The sequence below is a fragment of the Lepisma saccharinum genome, chromosome 19 (assembly GCF_977018435.1).
Source record: "Lepisma saccharinum chromosome 19, izLepSacc3.1, whole genome shotgun sequence".
Lineage (NCBI taxonomy): Eukaryota > Metazoa > Arthropoda > Insecta > Zygentoma > Lepismatidae > Lepisma > Lepisma saccharinum.
In genome coordinates this window covers 71,372,251-71,394,366 of record NC_139247.1, presented here as the reverse complement: position 1 = coordinate 71,394,366, position 22,116 = coordinate 71,372,251, and the positions used below count along the sequence as shown (strand labels likewise).

Below are 22,116 nucleotides of genomic sequence, written 5' to 3'. Positions count from 1 at the left end.
CGCAAGAAGTAGCAAAGTAGCGAGTAGCGAACAGGAGTAGCATAGCGAGCTACTTCTTGGGAAATGTAGCTGTAGCTGTAGCGAAGCTACTTTTAAAATGTAGCATTTTGATCACTGGTTATCGGTATATTTTATATTGGTACTTTATCGGTATCGGCCAAAATTTCATATCGGCCCTTTCCTAGTATTTTTATAAACACACACTATCTACTAGATTCAAGAGAAATTGAAGTACTCTATTGCTGTAAAATAAATTTCTAAATAAACTTTTTCAACTCAGTAGGTTTAACTTGTCACATTCTTTAACTTGAGAGACCAGTATATCATTCAATATCAGACCTAAATATTTGCTACCTGCATGGGATAGTCCACTACAGTCGAACCTCAATTTTACATTTTCAGGGGACCAACTCAAAAAACTTGTAATGCAGGAAAATGTAAAACCAGGGAAAATTTTTATAACATTTTGCTACGTTGAGACCAACATCCAGGAATGTAAAACTGGCGTTCCACTGTATTAGTTGAAAAATCTTTATTCGTTCAGTAATATTTTCAGACGACCCCATCATTAAATTACGTTCTGAGATTTTACAATTACTTCTTAATTAAAAAATGTTGCATGAAATGACTCACCGTATTAGCTCTTGCATTACACTAACTGTAGCTTCAGGGTACCTATTGACGCAGTACGGCAATAATACACGATCTAATGCTTTGGAATATTGAAATTTCTTAAAGAATTCATCATATTTGGCCAAATCTGCAGCATCTTCGTCCTCTTTCACTACCTCGTCCGTTGTATCACTGGGTTTTTGAGGCATGTGATGGTAGGTGATCTTTTCCCTTTCTCTTTTTGTAGGTTTTACTTCTTCATCCCGGCGAGCGACTGAAACTAATCCATCAACCATCCCAACAATCACAGTGTCATCATTTACCTGCGGAGGACAATAAATAATTTAAGGCACACCACTATAAAAGACAATAAACTGTTTAAAATCTTACATCATCTTCAATTTCAACTGAACGCCTTCATTATTTAAGTCCTTTTATTGGAGTTGTATCAAGGTTCAAAAAATATTGGGAAAAGAGCATGAATTAAGTACACCATATGGACAAATATACAGTGCATCCTTCAAGTCACGCAACCGAGATTTTCAACGAAGTAACTTGTGTACAAAAAGCGATAGAGACATGAAACTTTCACTGGATATTAACTTTTGACTATGTGGATATTTTTGAAACATTAAACAAGAAAACCATGCTCTACATGAATGTTCAGTATGTGGAAAAGGTGTAAAAAATGTTTTGTACAAAGGGAAGAAAAACATAGATAAAAGTTGCTTGCAATAATTTTCGATGGTCTCTGTGGATATTTATCAAACTGATAAAAGAACGATTCGTCGATTTTATGTGGTTAATTATGGCATATTCATAAAAAAGTACCCCCCCAAAAAAATTACGTGTACTGGCAACATTGGTTGCGTCAGAGGGCAGTACCAGGTATGCCCGACATCTGGCTATGTTAGTCAATGGCCAGATGAAATAAAAGATTTGAAATTTGTCATACCTACCCATTTTTTTGGACACAGTGTAGATGCCTATATCTGCTTCTTCAATTTCACGAGACCAAAAACTTCCACTCCCCCCCCCCCCTCACCTCAATTCAGCAGTATTTACACATTTACCTCCTACTTTGTTCCTACAGATATTTTAATTTTGTAGTTTCAAAAAAATCTCACAGAATCCACAATTCAAGGGTAAGGGGAAAAAACAAGAAATATCAATTTTTTTCGATTTTGAGGTTTACAGCTCATTCTGTTGGTTGGAACTTGTACTAAACAACTGTACAAAAACCACTGGAATGAAATGAGAAATGTGCGTGTAAGAGACGATCGAATATTTGAGGTACTGTGAAAGAACATAGGAAAGATTAGTATTAAAATGTAGTTTTCTCCAAAAACTGGTTTTGTGACATTCCTTGATCTTTGCCTTTCCCCTTCAATTAATACCAATAACTCAAGCAAAATTTTCTGAATTAAAGGACTATCCAGTATGTACACATTGCTTACATGTTTTACGACACATTAATACATTTTATGTTTACTTACAATTCCCATGCTTAATATTGCAGACGGATAATCCAACGTGTGAACAGTTTGGTACGTGGCAATGTCGTATATCTTCACGTGCCTATCCAGTGAACCACTCAGTAATCTTTTATCATCAGAGGCCAGCCTCAAACAAGTGATTGTCTTATGATGCTGGGACATCTTGGCTATAAGTCTGCCGCCGGTCAACGAATCCCATACTTTCACATCCGTGCCTCCTGCAATGAAGATCAAATGTTCACTTGCAGAAAGTATGATTTTCAAATGTAAATGTGAGACAATAAGTCTGGTGATTTATTCTTTCCGTGACTACATGCATTTTAAAGCATACTTCTGCAACTTTTAGGATTGGTCACAATATAAAACTCCACATGACTAAAACAAGAATATATATGAGAAAATTATAGTACAGTGTCTACTACGAATGAGACAGATAAATCTGTTCTCCAATTTTACTGATCCAATATATATATATATCTATCAGTATCATATATTTAGTGCAATATTCTACCATCTTGTTATAATTTTTATGGATATTATAAACACAAACTCTATTCCCTACTTCTTAAAAGTAAATATCTAAATATGCAGCTTCTTTTGCATTGCTGTCATGTGGAAACACACATTTATTAACGACGCCAATGAACCATTCACGGTCTTCAAGGACCATTTGGAATTTATTAACAGATCGGTAGAATATTTGTTATCGGTACTTTATCGATATTGGCCAAAATTTCATATCGACCCATCCCTAGTGTCTACTATTGATGCTGTAGTAGAGTAAATATATTCCTAAGGGAAAAAATAATTTCCATTATTTTCTGCTTCAACTGCAAGACATTTTCTGTCTGCAATTTAGGTAATGCTAAAAACATTTACAATTTTTCAAATCCCTTCCAGATGTCAGCTAGAAAACTTAATTGAGGGGTTCAGACCACAAGTGGTGTAACTCCACTTTTCATGAAAATTGAGTTGCATGTACCTAGATATAACAATGTGAAATATCAACATTTCCATGCTACAAGCAAGTATCTCCTAAGTTTCAAATTCTTGCTGGCAGAGGCAATACTATGTTTGTGCTCGAACAAATAAACATAGTAACACAGTGGTTCGGATCCCTTTTTAAACTGTAGATCCAGTCCCAATTAATCTTACTGTGCATAAAGTGGACTTAAAACACAAAATGAATCAATCAAATAACCATAGTACTAAGTTATTTAAATGTACTTATTTCTCAAAACTGTCTACACCTCTCAATTGTCCTGGGAAAAGAGAACTTCTAGTAATGCAATCTAAGAGGTAGAAACAAATGCAAAAATACAAACTTTCTTATAGTATCAATCATGGTGTATTTCAGCGAGACTTTACTCATCAGAAATCTAATCACTAAAATTATTGAACTTTAACTAATCATTTTCAGCAAATTAGATTTCATTACCTGCAGATATAAACACTCCACCCACAGGTAAAAACAATAAACTTTCAACAGGTGCACCATGGTCCACACAGAAAACACAGCTCCTTGTCCTTTTGTCGTACATTCGAACAGTGTGGTCATAACCGCCAGACAAAATAATATCTTGAGATACAGGAGAAACTGCACCAGCTCTAACGTAATCCTAGAACAAGAGAAGCATATTGATGGTACTGATAATTATTGCTAAACACAAGAAAATCGAAAACTTACAAAAAAATTGGTGTTAGACAAACCCCTGAGGCTACAACAATAGAAAAGTGAATGAAAAATGTAGTCTGATACTTCTTAAGGTAAAATGAAAAATGTAGTCTGATACTTCTTAAGATAAAAAATAACAACAATGTACAAAGTAAAGAAGTATAGGGAATTTACAGAAAAAAATTGAAAATCAGCCCTATAGATGCTGGATGAACAAACTTTGCAGGGAAGCATAACAAAAAATACTCTTTAAGAACATGCAATGTCCCCCCCCCTTTAAAAAACATAAAACATACTGGCAATCGAAAATGGTAATTTTGATTAATTGATTTGGTGTTTTAGGTCCACTTTATGCACAGTAAGGCTAATTGGGACTGGACCTACAGTTTAAAGTGTGATCCGAACCACTATGTGCCTCCACCAGAGTATCGAACCCAGGACCCCTTGCAAATGGTAAATGTGAAAATTGGAAGTTTGCTACTGGACCCCTAATTGTCGCACATTGTGAACATATTCTTTTGTTTTCATTATTAAGTTGAGGGTGAAAAATCAGCATTTTCAAACTCCTCTTGTTAATAATACTAACAATGGCTATATTGGTTTGTGATGGACATTCATGTGTATATAAATGAACAAAAAGGACAGGACTGAAATATCATCTGTAGTTTTCAAGAAATAATGTGTTCATTGCCAGCCATCCTGAGCGGTGGTGGTACAACATATATCAGGCAGCCTCCAAAGATGAAACTACTAAATAGCTCAAATTTCTAGCAACAAACTTCCAAAACAACACCAAACTTATATGTGTCTAACGCAAATGTGATAAAGTAAACTTTAATGTTTATGACTATGTAATTAATACGTACTGTGTGATCGCTGAAATGTGCCACTTCTTTCTCATTGGGTATGTCCCATATCCTGGCAGTCATGTCATCTGAAAAACTCGCAATGTGATTTTTGTCAAGTGTGAAGAAGCATCTGTGCACAGGGCTGGGAAAAAAAAAAACATTAGCTTCTTCGGTTATTTTTTTCAAGGCTTTATGATGGATTTTCAATGCATATATCTTTGAATTTAATCACCATTAATTTTCTAGGCAAAATATACTATGAATTATGAGGTATATTAATCTACACCAATATTGTGTTGGCAAAAGTAGATTAAATTACACAAATGTACAATAATTTTGTGTAACTTGTAAAAAAAAAAGTGAAGTACTCCCCTGTGCTTTGCACCACACCATGAAGCCGTAAAGGGGGTGTGGAGTTAGGGCCCCACACTTTATTGATCACGGCCGAAGATGGAGGGTGATGTAATCAGCACCATGCCCTTGCTGCCTTTACCCATCAGTGTTTCCACTTTATACAATGCTGGGTGTGCACCCGAGCTGCTTGAACAGGTGAAAAAAAAAACAGTTCTCCCCCACCGGGATCAAACCTGGGCCTCTCACATGGTAGTCAGACACCCTAACGACTGTAGCTTGTGACAAAAACAAATTATGCACCTATCAATTTTGGTAAATAACAGTCACAGGACACAATTTTTTTGTCAATTATTTAAGAAAGGATTACCAATAGAGTAAAAGCCATTTCACATTAGAATGTACTAAGAACAGAAAATAACAACATAAATTAAAATTACATGCGATAAAGTGACTTACATATTTCTACAAAAATGTTGTAAAACATGCCTGATTTGAAAAAAGATCTTCTATTTGGCTTGATGCTAAGTTATTGTAATGACTGGATAGTCGATAGAACAGGGAATGCTGGATGAGGCATATTCTTGGCTTCTGACAAGTGAAAAGTTGAGTGCTTCTTTTTGGGCAAGACAATAAACGAAAATGGATTTTTTGGAGAAGGCAATTATTTCTGATGCTATCAATGACTATTTTATGCAGGAATGTATGTAAAAATATTCTTAAAAAGTTCTTACAGGTGGTTCTGTTCCCCATTTACAATGTCTGTGGCCAGTTTCCACAGCCTTCTTTAATTCTTTAGCCTTTCCAAGTTTAAATAATACACTTCTCCCCCATGAGGGAAGAGAGTAAAATAATAGCCCCATTTAAACATTAAAATGTGTGGCATGGTTTTTATATTTTACTAGCTGATTGCCTGGGTATTTATTTATCCCAATCTCTATTAGACAGGAATATAATGAATTCTAACTATAGTGTAAAATGAACTTGGAGTTGAATGGCTTTGGGAGTATCACTATTCATCTCAGCGGCCCCGAAACCTATGGATTCCACACTAATATCGGTCATTTTACATGTCATTCCCTTCCCACCCCCACCTCTAGGCGACAACTATGGATTCCACTAATATCGCTCGTTTACGATTATTTTTACATGTCATCCCCTTTCCACCCCCACCCCTAGGGACACCAGGGGTGTCTTACCCCCAACAGTATTTCTTTTCAGATTCATATGTGTACCAAGTTTGGTCATCGTAAATGTCACCAATTAGCTTAGAGACTCCGAAAACTATGGATTCCACACTAATCTAGGTCATTTTTGACATTTTATTTTTCACCCCCTCTCACCCTCCATACCGATAGGTGATGAACTTGGAGTTGAACGGCATTGGGAGTGTCACTATTCATCTTAGCGACCCCGAAAACTATGGATTCCACACTAATATCGGTTATTTTCGATTTTTTACATGTCACCCCTTTACGTGTCTTACCCCTACAGCATTTCTTTTGAGATTGTAAGTGATATGTGTACCAAGTTTTGTTTGAAATCGCTCCAGGCATTCGAGAGCAAGCAGGAACAAACACACACACATACATACAGACACACATCCATTTTTATATAGAGAGAGATGATTTAATATTTAGGTGCACTTCACCCTTTAAAAAAGCAAACAAAAATTTTTAAAAAAAATATACATATGTAACGCATATATCCACTGACCTGCTGTGCCCTTTGAACACACGAAGAAGTGCTTTATTTTTCACATCAAAAAGCTTAATGTGTGTTTCACTACCTCCTGCACACAACAGGTTCCCATCTGATCTGAAGCTTCCGCCGTAAGCAGTTTCTTGAAAACGATTTAAATTCCTGAAGCTAACTCTTGTGATAGGATGATAGAGTTGGACCTGTAGTAGAAATCAACCAGAATTTCAATACTTAACTTCACCTACATTCTGAGAGTGAGTACAATCACATACCTTTACTCAAAATTTCTCAAAATAAAAATGCATTCCAAACCATTCATCGGTTTTTAATTTAACAAACACACATACTATTAAAATATTATTTTTCATGATGCAAGGTGGTATTTTAAGTAATTAATTTTTGTTACATTTTTGGTTATTTATGATCCCTTATTGTTCTCTTAGATTAATGATAGATACAAATGCTGGTCATGAACTAGCACATCAAAGTTACAAATTGAACATGCAAAGGCATTCATTCACAAAAGTCATGTTTTTACCAGACGATCACCAGATTACAGACTACAAAAGTATATATATTACCTTTTTTTTTACTTACCCGTGCAGAACATGTAACAGCAAATAAATGAGGTTCTGCAGGCGAAACATCTATGTAATCAACTGGACCAAATTCTTTGATTAAGACGGGAGTCTGAAAAAATAGAGTAATTTTTTCATTAAAAAAGATATAAAAATATTTACTTTGTAAAAAAAAGAAAAGTCATTGTATTTATTTCATATTCTCCATAAACTGAAGTTACAAATGACCTTTACTGATTTACCTCTACATTAATTCCCGGGTCCGTGGTCACATCCTACACCCTCGATTTTGCAAGGATTTTTTTTTAATGAAGATTGTGAGTTGCAAATTCTGAAGAACAAAATTTAGGAGCGCGGAAACAAGTATTTACGACTGTACAGTAGTTTAAAGTTGAGATGTAGCAGTTTGAAGTTGCGAGATGGAACTGTACTTGGGCCATATTAGTTTCGTAGCACCCATACTCTACTTGCAGCCATGTTAGTTTCGTTGCACGCAACCCATACAGATTCATAAAAATTTTCTTTCATCGTGGAATACATTTGACCGGGAAATAATGTATTTTTCAAGAGAAATAACTCAGCTACGCATAATTCACATTGCTTTCGCTATGTGAACTGCATGCTGCATACGTTTGATGACGTAAGCCCCTGTCAGTGTTTCCAACCCCTTTTTTTTCACTATGCTTGCCTAACCGAACCTACCCTTATCGGAAATGGTTCATGGGGCTATCTGTCAGCTACCCAGGCTATCCATCTGCTACCTGTACATAATGTAAAATTTTTACATGTGACGAACACGATAGTAGAAATTTTTCAGTGAAGAAGGTTGGAAACACTGCATACTCATAACCTGAGTCAAAATGTGCCTGCCATAATGTGTGTTACGGAAGCGAAGAAAGGAATCAAAAATATCACTCTGTATGTGAAAAATTGTCTTTGTAAAAAGCATAATGGCACCTTGAACTATGTTCCGCAATACACAATTGGTAAGTACGAACCATGCGAAACACAAATCCGGGTAACAGTTCGTTATATTGGAGACACATTTCTTCATTTTTACAGAAATGAGTTTCTCCAAGCTTTTCAACGTTGGTTGAGGTATTTTCTTTCATCGTGGAATATATTTGACTGGAAAATCATGTATTTTTTCAAGAGAAATATCTCACAGACTTACAATTGCCATTGCTTTCGCTACATGAACTAAATGCTGCGTACGTTTGATGATGTAAGCCCCTGTCAGTGTTTCCAACCCCTTTTTTTCACTAAAAAAAAAATGGCGGGTGGTCAGAGTGGTGAAACAGAATCACTCCGTAAACAAGTTAAATTTGTAAATGATTTCAAATGTTATAAATGTCTGAAAGTAGTTAAGAATGACATATTATGTGATGTTTGTGATTCATGGTATCACTTTGACAAGTGTTGTGATATTAAGGAAGACAACGTTCCAATGAATGATTGGATTTGTGAAAAATGTACCGCCATTTTGGTGACTGAATCAGACCCATATATTTCGGATCCAACAGGAGGTCTTAATGTAAATCAAATTCCTCCAGGTAAGATTAAAGATGAAATTGTCAATCTCAATAAAATAGTGGAACTTTTAACAGAAGACTTGGAAAATATGAAGGCTGAAAATAGTGAACTCAAAATCAAGCTATTAAACCATGAGGACACTGGACGCGCAAACGAAAGTAATAACGCAAATGAGTTTACTTGGAGCAAAGTTGTCCAAGGGAGGGCAAATAGACTCAAAAACCTAGAAACAAAAAAAGACTTTACTTCAAATAACCTCTTTGATTTCTTGGAAGTGGAAGAAATTAAATTAGATATTTCAAAAACTGATCATGTGCCTTTGATAAATAGGATATCTAAAAATCCTTCATCATGGTCTACATGTGCAGTGAATGGCAAAAAATCTAGTGGTAAAGTGAACCTAATTAGTGATAGTCATGGAAAAAGCTTGGCAGGTATAATGAAGGACAATCTAAAGGACATGCATGTGACTGGAATGGTAAAATCAGGGGCAAACCTAAATCAGGTCATGGAAAACATTGACCAATCAAGTAGAGGAATGAACCTGAATGACTTTACAGTGATAATTGGGGGGAGCAATGATGTCTCAAAGAATTTACGAGATGATGCTACAAAAACTCTCCAAAAAAATCTGGCAAAGCTAACCCACACAAATGTAGTAGTGGTCAACTTACCATACAGATTAGATTTACCTGAATGGTCTGTAGTTAATCATGAAATAAGTCGAGTAAATGAGAAATACAAGACCATCTGTAAGCATTTTAAAAATGTATCAGTCGTAGATGTAAGTAAATTTAATAGGCTAGAGCATACAAGACATGGTCAACATTTAAATTGGACTGGAAAAAATAGGTTAAGTAAAGAAATTAGTGAGGTAATACTGAGTATAATGAATAGAAATGTGTATAATAGGAAAGAAAGCATAGCATTACCTGATATTTTATCACAACAGGGAAACGACTAGATTTAGCCAGGTTATGTAATAAAACCTGGCCTAGCTTGATGAAACAATCGTATAAATCTAATGCTGACAATATCACGCCTTTAGATATTAATGGACAATACGCAGTTCATGATGAAAATAGTGAAATGAATATCAATAAGCAATTCAAACAAGCAAGCAATGAAATAAATTCCAAAAATAATGTCCTAAGCTTGCTACACCAAAATATTCAAGGCTTAGATGGGAAAATTATTGAATTCGAAACTGTAACTGATAATGAAAAATGTGATATTCTTTGTTTGTCCGAGCATTGGTATAAGTATGAAGAAATGAAGAGTGCACACTTGCCTGGTTATAAAATGGCCGCAAGCTTTTGTAGATGTAAATATAATAGGGGAGGTACATGTATTTTTGTAAGAAACGAAATGGCTACGGATGAACTTAAACTTGATCACTATCATCAAGAAAAAGATTTTGAATGTTGTGGTATTGTAATTGATTCCCTTCAACTATTAGTATTATACTGTTTCCAGCTTTAAAATGAAGTAGGTGTGGCCAATAAGTTACCGAAATTTGTATTAATGCGCGCGGTGCCCACTTTCTATTTGCCAGCACTTGCCCCTCCCTCCTAGCGCACGTGTTAGCTTCAGTGTCAGTATTTTTCACAACGTTTCGAAACTAAAGTGGCTTTTAAAAATGTGCAAATATTAGTTTTTAAAATGAACACTGTTGTAAATACGAGAGATGAAGAAAATATAATAAAATAGAGGTAAACACTTACGATGTCAGTTCTCGTCAATGGTAATATACCATGTAAGAAGAATTCACACAGCTGGCGGAGTGGTTATCACTGTGCGCTACGACGCCAGGAGTCCCGAGTTTGAATCTTGGCCTGGGCATGGATGTTCTTTGTGAGTGTTATTTCATCAATTTCACCATATCATCACTCATCCTCATCCTCGCGATTAATCAAGTGTGGCAGAAATGCGAAGTAAAATAAACCAAATGAATCATGCAATAATTTAACCAGCGTAGACAAACTCATATCCATGAAAAACAAACATCCACTTTCCTGCTGACGGCAGCAAGTACAAAATCGGCTAAAATGTGCCATCCGTGTTTTTGTTCGGCTGAATTTCCTTGCGGACCGCATAAATCCTTGTTTTTAAGACACCTGTTCAGAAGTTAACGATTCAACACAATACTCTGGATTCCCCGCAATTTTGGTATCGCCACTTGCTCAAGGTTTCAAATGTAGATGTTTTGTAACACTTGCTATTGAAGCCACATCAACATTCAATGATACTTACAACCTATAAACACTACGCAAAATCTCGAGAACCACCACACGGCAAGGGAGAGGGGGGCAGGTTTTGCAGGGTCGAGGGGAGGAAAGCTATAAATAGCCGTGTGCTTGAGGGTAATAGTGTTTCGGAAGATTCTTGACCACCAGAAGTAGTGTCTCCAACTATGTTAGTTTTTCCCTTATGAATTAGATACAAGAAATGTGAATGTCTTATTACGTACATGCGTGTTGGAACATTAATAAAACTTTGTAGTTGCGAAGTTGGCTATGTAGCAATTAGATACGATAACAGCTTTGGAATATTACCGAATTGTAACGATGTTTCTATAAAGGTCGGGTAGCAACACTGAATGGCACAGTTTGCCCATCTGTAACGCCAAAAGCTTGTGTCCCCGCCCTCTACAAATTCCTTCCTGGAAGCAGTTGCCAGTGTATGCATCTGGCATTTTTCTTTGACAAGCTGGGGGAATTCAGGTTCCTGAAATCTGAGCATGTTTTATGTGGGAAGTAAGGAAAGGAAGCATAGGTGGATCATTTAATAAATGCTAAACTAATATTCCGTACGATTTTAAGCATCACTGGTTGTATTTGCACCAAGCAATTTGGCTTTCTCAAAGGTTTCGCTACAATCTTTTGCAGTGTGTTGATTTTACCATTCTAGATAAAACGCATGAAGTTGAAAGTAGTGTGTGCGTGTTTGTGGTATATACATCAACACATGTGTAATCTAGAGATTCCCATGTCAGTTACTGTCAGTGTAAATCATGTTTTCTGATTCTGTCTAGTCCTGTGTTTCAAGATTATAGACTGTACTTAATATTGCGAATTTGCAACACTGCACAACACGGAGTGATGGACAAGTAGCGGGAATTTCGTTAATTTAAATGAGTGAATGTCACCATAGGTGCTTTACTAAAGAATGGTTATGAATTCATAAACAAGGATAAGGCTAGTAAATGCTTTGAACAGCATACAATGCTGTATTACTCTAGTTTCAAGACGGCATTGAATGGACTATCTATCAGGGTGCAAAAGGTCTGCGGAGGGACTATTGCCAGAATCCACCAATAGGGCTGCACTGGCTTTCTCCAGAACACGTGCTTTTGTTTACATCCACTTCGTAGTGGAAAAAAATGGACAATAGTAATTTATAGAACTCCTGACAGCAATATTAATGTCTTTTTTCATAATTTTATAAAAGTCATGGATTATCTGACAAAAAAGAATCATAAATTAATTATATGTGGAGATTTAAATATTGTTTTTTTAGTTAAGCATACACATACTAAAAAAATTAATAACTTATTAAAACAATTCAATTTAAATGCTTTAATTGACAAACCAACTAGGATTACAATTACTTCTCAAACATGTATAGATCAAATAATCACTAATATTACTAAAAGTGATTGCATATCAAGTATAGGTGAAGCAGAACTGTCTGACCATTCGTATCAGAAACTTGAAATTAATAATCTTAACTTAAAAACTCACAAAAATAAAATCAATAAGGATGTTATATATACCAATAAAAGAAATTTTAGTATGGAACATATTAATTATTTTAACCAACTTTTAAAATCTGAAACGTGGGAAGATGTGTACAGAGCTCAATCTGTCAACGACATATTTAATGCCTTCATAAACATATTCCAGTACAACTTTGAATTAGCCTTTCCTGCCAAACCATATAGAAATAAGCAATCTCCAATTAAAAAATGGATAACGCAAGGAATTAGAATATCATGTGAAAAGAAAAAAATGTTGTATAGACTTAGTAAAGTAAATGCCGACCCTTATTTTAAAGAGTATTTTAGATCCTATAAGAAAACTTACAAAAATGTAATTGCTGCTGCAAAGAAATATGAATATGATAAATTAATTGCCACCTCAAATAATAAAAGTACAGCTATGTGGAATATTATTAAACAATAATCTGGAACGATACATGATAAACCTGGAATTAATAAAATACTAGTGGCAAATGAAGAAATAACTCAACCCAAAAATATAGCTGAAAACTTCAATTCCTTCTTTATAAATCAAATTGATAAATTAATCCAACAACTCCCTGCACATAAAAAAAGATATCAAGGAATTAAAACTAATAATCACTCTATGTTCATATATCCCGTAACTGAACACGAACTTGATTCTCTCATAAATGCCCGCATGAGGAAGAAAAGTGCAGGTTATGATGGGATACCAGATGCTATAATTAAAAAATGTTCCCCCAATATCTTAAAAGTGCTTACCTTTTTATGTAATGAATCTTTTAGAGCTGGAGTTTTCCCAGACAAGCTTAAATTATCAAAGAGTTATACCTATTTATAAAAAGGGTGACACCTCAAGTATTGGTAATTATAGACCAATATCTCTATTATCATGGTTAGATAAAATCCTAGAAGGACTAATGCATAAAAGATTGAAAGACTTTCTTACAAAATTTAGTATAATTACGTCTAGTCAGCATGGATTCATAGAAAATAAGTCTACAGAAACTGCACTCTATGAATTTATTTCTAACATTTTACATTCAATGGATTCAAAATTAAATACTGTAAATATTTTCTGTGACCTTTCAAAAGCCTTTGACTGTGTTAACCATAAAATACTAATTGAGAAATTATATAAGTATGGGATTAGAGGCACAGCCAATGATGGGTTTAAATCATATCTATCAAAAAGAATGCAGTATGTTGAAGTTACTCATAATGCTAGTCATTATCAATCAAATGTTTTGCCTCTAAAACATGGTGTACCCCAAGGTTCCATTTTGGGACCCTTACTTTTTCTTATCTTTATTAATGATCTTCCAGCTAATATTAACAACTCCAATATAATTCTCTTTGCTGACGATACTAATATCATAACTAAACATGGTGACATGTGTCAATTGGAAATTGTAACTAATAAAGTACTAACCGACTTGACACAATGGTGTATTGAAAATAAGCTAATTTTGAATAGATCAAAAACTGCCTATATACTATTCCACAATCTACAAAAGATAAATTGTCCCAAACCTATACTAAAAATAAATAATGATATTATTAACTGTGTACAACATACAAAATTTTTAGGTGTTGTTGTTGATGAAAATATGAAATGGAATACTCATACTGATGTATTACTCTCCAAACTAAGCTCAGTCTGTTATGGACTTAAGGTATTAAGCAAAGTATGTAGTAAAGAAACCATCCTAACGGCTTATCATGCAAACTTTCACTCAAGATTAAGATATGGAATTATGTTTTGGGGAAATACACCTGGTGCCAAACAGTTGTTTATCTTACAAAAAAGAGTCGTTAGAATAATAATCGTGCCAATTATCGTGAATCGTGTAGGCAGGTGTTTAGAAGCCTAAAGATATTACCATGTTTGTATATATATGAAGCATTAATATTTATGAAGAAAAATATTTTGGTAACACTTTACTATACCTGAGACAGATTTCTTTAAATTTACAGGAGAAAGTACTTACGCAAATCATTTTCTGTAGCGTTGTTGATGTTCGGGAATATAATTTTGATTCATTTTAATGCGAATACATGTGGTTTTGTACGAAAATCTATTTCCGATGCGCTATTGCAGCTGCCGCCATTTGCTTCCTGCATGAGAGCACAATACGCTCTCGTATTGTCCGTATATGCTAAATTGAACGAAAGGAGTGCTAATGGAACCAAACCTAACAGGCCTAACCTAACCTAGTAGGCATACCTCGTCCCCGTGGAAATAAACAAGAACAGTAAGTACTCGTAAATGTAAGAAATATACATTACTTTCCTAACAAATTCAATTATTTCACCTAAATAAGTGTTCCGCAATGCAGAATAGTACATTAGCAATGTAAAAAAGTGCGAAAGAAATTATTCCCAGGTGTCTCAGGTATAGTAAAGTAGTACCAATATTTTCAATCTTAAAACAAATAGTAGTGTACATTCGTATGGAACGAGGAAGAAAGATGACATTCGGAGCGATTTTACAATACCGGGAATTTCTCCATTTTGTTTGAAATTCGGCATACTCACTAAATTAGGGCTCCTAATCACGAATCTCAAGGTAAAAATTGGCGCTCACGTGCCAAACTTTCAAAATAAGAGGGTCAGTCATCGCAACCGACAATGCACAATTGCTCATTATTTATCGCAAGATTTTCCGTTTCGAATAATTAAAGAACGAAATATATATATTCCTGATATTACTATGACCCTAAAATTTAACTGTGTTTCCTAACCTAACCACGCGCCAATGGTCCGTGGGGCTAGCCATAATTCAAGAATTTCTATACGTGAGCGCCAAATTTTAAGTGCAGATTCGTGATTAGGAGACCCAAATTAGTAAGTATCCGAAATTTCAAACAAATTGGAGAAATTCCCTGTATTCTTAAATTATACCCTCCGATATACCGAATTTTAATATTACAAAAACGTAAGTTTCGTAGCACGTAGATGTGAAAAAATTACCTTCCGCGCTATTATGAAACACCCTTTTTTTTAAAGAAACTTATATTTTGACGAAAATATTTGAAATGTGGCCGAAATTGAGGGTGTAGGATGTGACCACGGAGCCAAACACATGAAAATGTTCAACCTTGCATATGTCCTTCTATTTTATATTAGATTTCACATTGCTTAAACGATTAACATGTTTATACTCTCTCCTAGATGCTAGTTTTAATGAAATAACTTACCCCTAGTCTTTTCCAATATAATGTATCGGCAGTCACTTTGTGGCCAGATTTTGGAAAATACTTTACGTTTATCTTCTTGAAGGCTGCCATTTTTAACCACGTGATGTCAATTTTAATGGGCGCCTCCAAAACGCTCAAAATTGGAGCAGCGAGCTTTCTTTTCCCAAAATGGCCGTATCTAACTCTAAAAGCTTATTTGTACCACAGGTGGTACCTTCCGCTCATCTGTGGTAAGAGCTGAACAAATAAATATTGCATCGCGTAGAATGAAGGGTCGCGAAGTATTGTCGAACCTTTGCTGGTCGATGATGATATACGATGACAATTTTTTTCTTGGCGTGAATTTCATAAGTTAATCCAGTCCAGGGTTCGGAGAAGTATTTACGTCTCGTAATCTGTAGTGAAGGCAGGGGAGATGACATGGGTGTGTTGGGTAGCAAAAGTTGAGTTGAACCTGCATCCAAAGTAGTAGCGTTGTATCAGTTAGATTCTTAGTTCAGTCAGTTCCAGATGATGGCGCAAAAAGCAGCCGTGATTTTATCATATTCTATTCGCGATTTTAACCGATATGCCATCTGGTGGGATTTCCAGGAAGTACGTAGGATACGTTGTGTTGAAGTCGTTTAAAGCATGGGGAATATGCGAGAAAGAATGGTCTACTGTTCAGGTTTTTTTTTTCTCTCTAAATCGTTTTATGGGTCAGAACAAATTAAAAGTTTTCATGTGTTTCCACCCCGTGGAATCAACAAAATGAAATTTGTTAATAAATCAGGGAAAACGTAATTGACAGAAGATTGGTATGGGGGATATAACACTGTATTTCGGCATGGAAATTACGAAGAATGCACGAGTCTGCTTACTTTATTTTTCGAGAGATAAATATTTATTACCATGAGAGTCAAGTTTTAAATTGTACTTTATAAATAAAGCTCTTTTTTCTTTTCGAAAAATCATGAAGCGTCTTGCCCATTGCGTCCATGTATTACTGGTATTACGTATGTCTGACATTTGGAACAGGTGAAGGTCGATTAAGAGAGAAGATGAAAACAGTTTGAGAATGAATTAATGTCAAATGTAACCAGAAAAAAAGGTGGACACGCTAATGTTACTGTTTCATTCAGTACGATGTCCTTTTTCAGTGAGTATAGCCTGGTCATGAAATCGTGAATTTTTTTTATAAACCAGCCTTTCTCTTTCGAGAAAGAACTGCAACGATATGTTTGCAATTATCTCCTGTCCCAGCTTTTCAAGTACAGGTCAATTTCAATTCCTTTATTTTCAAATATTTTCCGAGAACCCCAGTTACAACATGACATGACGTGCAGATGATGCAGCACTGCTTTGGACAACCAGTGCGTATACATAGTTTCGTCTGCATTTTCCGTGTTATTTTTGCCTATCATAATTAAATGCTTCGTTCTCAGTACAGCTTCACGTTTGTTAGAGTACATGGAATTCACATCGTATTCGCAAAATTTAATAATAATGCGTAATTTAAACGTTTTCTACCATACCAGTCATTACAACACGCTGCTATTTTGTACTACTGCTGAATGTAAACAAAGATTTCTCCTACTTAGAGCGGCCATATTGGAAGCGACACTAGCACTCAGGTGGTAATTTTAATCGCGATGATTCGTAGTTTACATTTTACAAGCTTATCACATTTTATTGTGAATGAATGCCACAAATGTACAGAGTGATCAACGTTATGTATAATATCTTCATATTTGTACCTATTTGAAAATAATTATTAAGTGGAATGTGCTGACATGTTCCATACCATTCCATACCATGTGTGGGAAACAACCACTGTACAATGGTCAAAGGAATGAAATAAATCATATCATATCATATCAAAGTTCCATTACCCCTATCTCGTGTCCACATCGTCAAACATGGTCGCATTGTATTAATGTGAGATCATGGCAGAGGACAACTCGGAGGTAGTGTGACTACAGACGGTGTTAAAGGCGGAGCTACTGCGGAGCATGCGCACTCGTCTGGTCCCCCTCGAACATCCGGTTACGCTTACGGTGCTATGGACTTTAATATGAAAGGACAAAGTGGAGATTAATTTACAAGGAAATGGGGTGTCAGCTGTGTAGCATATGGTTGTACAGTTCGATCGGGAACAAATTTATTGAGTCAAGTATCACTTCGTAGGTTTCCAAAGGACGTAGAAAGACTAAACCTGTTGATACGAGCAAAACGAAGAAAGGATTGGTACCCGGAAAGGATTTGTACGACTTGCATTTTGTTACAACATGTTGATCGTTTATCTGCGTATTGTGTTGTGATGAAAAGCACGCCTCTTAGTGAGGTTTCAAACCGAAGCGACACGCGACAGCAGTGGTTCGTACCGAAGTGACAAGGGACACAGGCCCATTTAGTCTATAAATAAGCATTTGCCGCTCATTGGAAATCAAGTCTCAGGCGGCACAATACACGCCATTGGAAATCTGAGCGACACGTGCAGCTTGTCGTGTCTCTTCGGTTCGAAAAATTTCATTGATCACTGAGGATTCACTTCTAAGTGGCACGTAGATTACACACCGAAGCGAAAAAGTAACGGTCCCTTTACTCTAAAGGAAACAATTCACCTTGCATACGAGTACAACAGAGGCGACAAGATGCATGGTACTGAGAAAACAACAGTCCAGTCCAAGCGACACGTGCATTTTCTCGTGGTGAATTGATTCGAAAGGAAGCTTTCACACTGCAGCGATACGTGTCTCTTGGAAACCAACATTCAAAAATAAACAACACCTTCCGAATTAAAGAGACATGACAAATTGCAGGTGTCGCTTGTTGCTCAGAATGGGCCGTTTTATCAATATCGTGCATTGTGTTGTCCCGGCCTGTTATTTACGCAAACGTGACTGGTGAATGGTTTGCTTTAGATCGAATGCTTCTGTGCGAAATCCCGATATTGCTTGTCGCTTCAGTCTGAAAACTCCTTTGTTGCTTGAAGTAAATTCGTGCAAGTGAAAGTGGCGCGGAAAGGCGATGTTGAAAGCACATATATTTATTAGCATTTGCTATGTGTCATTTCATTACTTCTGCAGATTTGTTGGCAAAGATTCACTTAAGCATACTTTATAATATAATAATATCACTAGATTTATAGAATTATCTTTCCCTCACTTTTCCATTTACAAAATAATTGAATATATCTAAACTTTCGTACTACGTTTTGAGTTCGTCGTGCGTGTACATGAGATATTTGTATGTAGTATGCTATACAACTGGCGGCCACAAAGACACGTCAAATTTTAATAATCTGCCCTGCAGTTGATCATCCGACGGATTCTAGACGTCCACTCCTTCATAGTAGAACTTTAACAAATACCTTTCTTGACTATCGTCGCACAACTGATGAAAACAAGCGCTCAATTCTTACTTCGTATGCCGGTGAATCTGCACTGGACTGGTCTAAACCGGAAGTTCCGGGGGGACCGGGCAAGACCTCACCAATGTTTATGTTTACATTTTTAACACGGTCTATTCGTTATGATTTAGTCCAGAGTGTCTGTGTGTACCCCAACGGCAAAAGAAACAGTAGGCGAATTGTCCACCACCATTATCATTCGGTATGAATTACACAATGTGGTGACAATGAATTGAAATAAAGACGTCAATAAGCAGAGAACAGTGTCTGCTTCGAACCAACATATTTGCATTCCTTGAAACAATACAGAATGTACAATAAAAAACTAGTGAAAATAGTGGTGGTCAATTTGCCTACCATTATCTTTGCCGTTGACTGTACACCATCGTTTTCATAACTAGAGGATGATTCTCCGCCATGTACGAAGGGAAATTCTCCTCAACATTGCTGGCGTGTACATTTAGATGATGTAGATCCTGCAACAATATGAAACAACAATTCATTTACATATATGTAATACATAGGGGGTAATGGAACTTTGTGCTCACTAACATCTATGTAATACATAGAGGGTAATGGGACTTTGTGATCACTCTGTACATTAAATACCGACAAGACTGTTTCATACTTATAAACATTTACATAGCAATGTGTTTAAACGTGAACTACATATACTCCAACGTTAGGCGTTACTGGAGGCACCATTGGCAACAGCAGTAATAATAATAATAATAATAATTTATTGTCATTAAGCTTGTACAGCAATAGACAACGTTAAGAACAAAATACATACGACATATATTATAAAATAATATAAAATTATAACTCGTTTTATGTTTAAGTTGCACTAAAATACAATATTATTAATTTCAAGAAATTCTTGAGTTGAGTACAATGGTGTAGCAACTAACCAGGAATACAGTTTATGTTTAAATACATTCATAGGCATATTTGTCACATCAAGAGGTAGCTTATTAAATATTCTTAATCCTAGAGCTTCATAACTATTCAGGGATTTTGAGAGTCTATGATAGGGTATATTTATACGCCTGCTGTTTCTTGTAGTATAGGAATGTACATCTTGTCTACTTTGTAGCTGTTGCAAATTTTTCATTACATACAACAGCACAGTGTAAATATATAGATTTATCACAGTCATAAATTTTAACTTAATGAACAGTGGTTTACAATGAACTAATTTGTGTGAGTTGCTAATTATTCTCACGGTTTTTTCTGCAGTATTAACATTTCTTGTATATAACTGCAGTTCCCCCAAAGTAAAATTCCATATGAAATAATGCTTTGAAAGAAAGCGAAGTAAGCTGATCTTACGTAATCTTCTCTCGACTTGCACCTGTTACAAATTTCACACATACATAATACATGGATGCATTGGGTAAGACGCTTCATAACTTTTCGAAAAAGAAGAAGCTTTATTTATAAAGTAAAATACAATTTAAAACTTTACTTTCATGGCAAAATATATTTATCTCTCGAAAAATAAAGTGAGCAAACTCGTGAATTCTTCGTAATGTCCTTGCCGAATTAGTGTTATTCCCCATGCCAATCTTCTGTCAATCAATTACGTGATTTATTTACAAATATCTTGTTGATTCCACGGGGTGAAAACACATGAAAATTTGTTCTGACCCATAAAACGATTTAGAGGCAGAGCACAAAAAAACCTGAACAGTAGACCTTACTGTTTCGCATATTCCCTATGCTTTAAATGACTTCAACACAACGTATCATACGTAGACCAGTTCCTGAAAGTCCCACCAGATGGCATATCGGTTAATTTTAATCGCGAATAGCAGCGTGTTGTCATGGCTGGTATGGGAAAATCCATAGGCGCCGACTCCACGGGGCTTGGGGGGCTCGAGCACCCCAATGTTAACGATGTGGGGCAGAGCCCCCCAAATAATTTTGCTTAAGAGGATCTAATGTATTATTTTGCTTCTCTTGTAAAGTTTACTCTGAATTGTGCCACATGAACTTAACTTTAAATACACATTTCAAATGTTATAGATCATCAACTTTGGGGGCTGAGACCGCTAAACCAACAAATTTGGTGCGCTATGACCGGAGACAGCAAAACACATGACTTATTACTATATACTAAGTATATAATTATTATTTACTATTATACATATATTAATCAGAGACATAATTAATTTAGTCAACGACTTGTTAAAGACTGTTTGGGAATCCCTTAAAAGAATGCAAATATTTAGGAATATTTTTGATGTGAATGAGAAGGCTGGCCATACTGGACTGCGACCACTTTGCCCTCGTCGGTGGACGTTGAGACCCTCCAGTATGCAACAGATCTTAAGGAACTATGAAAACCTTCTCAATTTTTTGGAGAAATTTTCTGAAGAAGATTCTACTGACGCAGCATTAAAATGTGCTGGATACCTGGAGACAATACTTCACTTCAAGACATTTTTCTTTCTCTCCCTCTACTGCCATGTGATGGGTCCAATGGAAGAGGTAAACTGTAATATTCAGTCTCCACGCATTGGTGCTACAGAAGTGGAATCAAAACTAAAATACTTGACTGACATCTTTCAATAAAAGCGAATGGGTTTTGAACAGTTCTGGCAGAAATGCACAGAGGGTAAACCCAGCCTCGTTGATGAGCCAGAATTGCCCCGGCAAACGTCATGTCCCTAAGAGACTTGAAAATCCTGATGCTGCCAAAACTCACAAGTTCTACACTCCAAAATAGCATTATAAATCAATATACACTAACGTCTGTGACACAGCAAAATCATGTGTTAAAGACGGACATAAATCTACAGGACTACAAAAAGTAACAGCCGTAGAGAAAGAATGCATCTCAGCTGTGAACAGTTGCGCAACAAACTTTCAGAATTCTTTCGCCAAGATTTGGATGCCGATAGGCTCTCCTTACACATGTCCATGCTTGGTGATATCGCCAAACAGAAGAGAATGGTTCTATCTACCATCCGTGACATAAGGAAGT

At 35.9% G+C, this 22,116-nt stretch overlaps 1 protein-coding gene across 1 annotated transcript in view; it reads right to left on the bottom strand.

Annotated features, from left to right (window-relative positions):
• LOC146002921 (U3 small nucleolar RNA-associated protein 15 homolog) overlaps positions 1-16,145 on the bottom strand; it is a 34,468-nt gene extending 18,323 nt beyond the window's left edge. Inside the window, exons 1-7 of the mRNA XM_083141071.1 lie at positions 15,737-16,145; positions 7,281-7,373; positions 6,699-6,883; positions 4,650-4,773; positions 3,547-3,727; positions 2,109-2,326; positions 634-935 (exon numbers count right to left, since the gene is read on the bottom strand). Of these exons, the coding sequence (XP_082997197.1) occupies positions 634-935; positions 2,109-2,326; positions 3,547-3,727; positions 4,650-4,773; positions 6,699-6,883; positions 7,281-7,373; positions 15,737-15,826 (1,193 nt within the window). The 5' untranslated portion in view covers positions 15,827-16,145. The remainder of the gene's footprint in view (positions 1-633; positions 936-2,108; positions 2,327-3,546; positions 3,728-4,649; positions 4,774-6,698; positions 6,884-7,280; positions 7,374-15,736) is intronic.
• Positions 16,146-22,116: the final 5,971 nt, after the last annotated feature.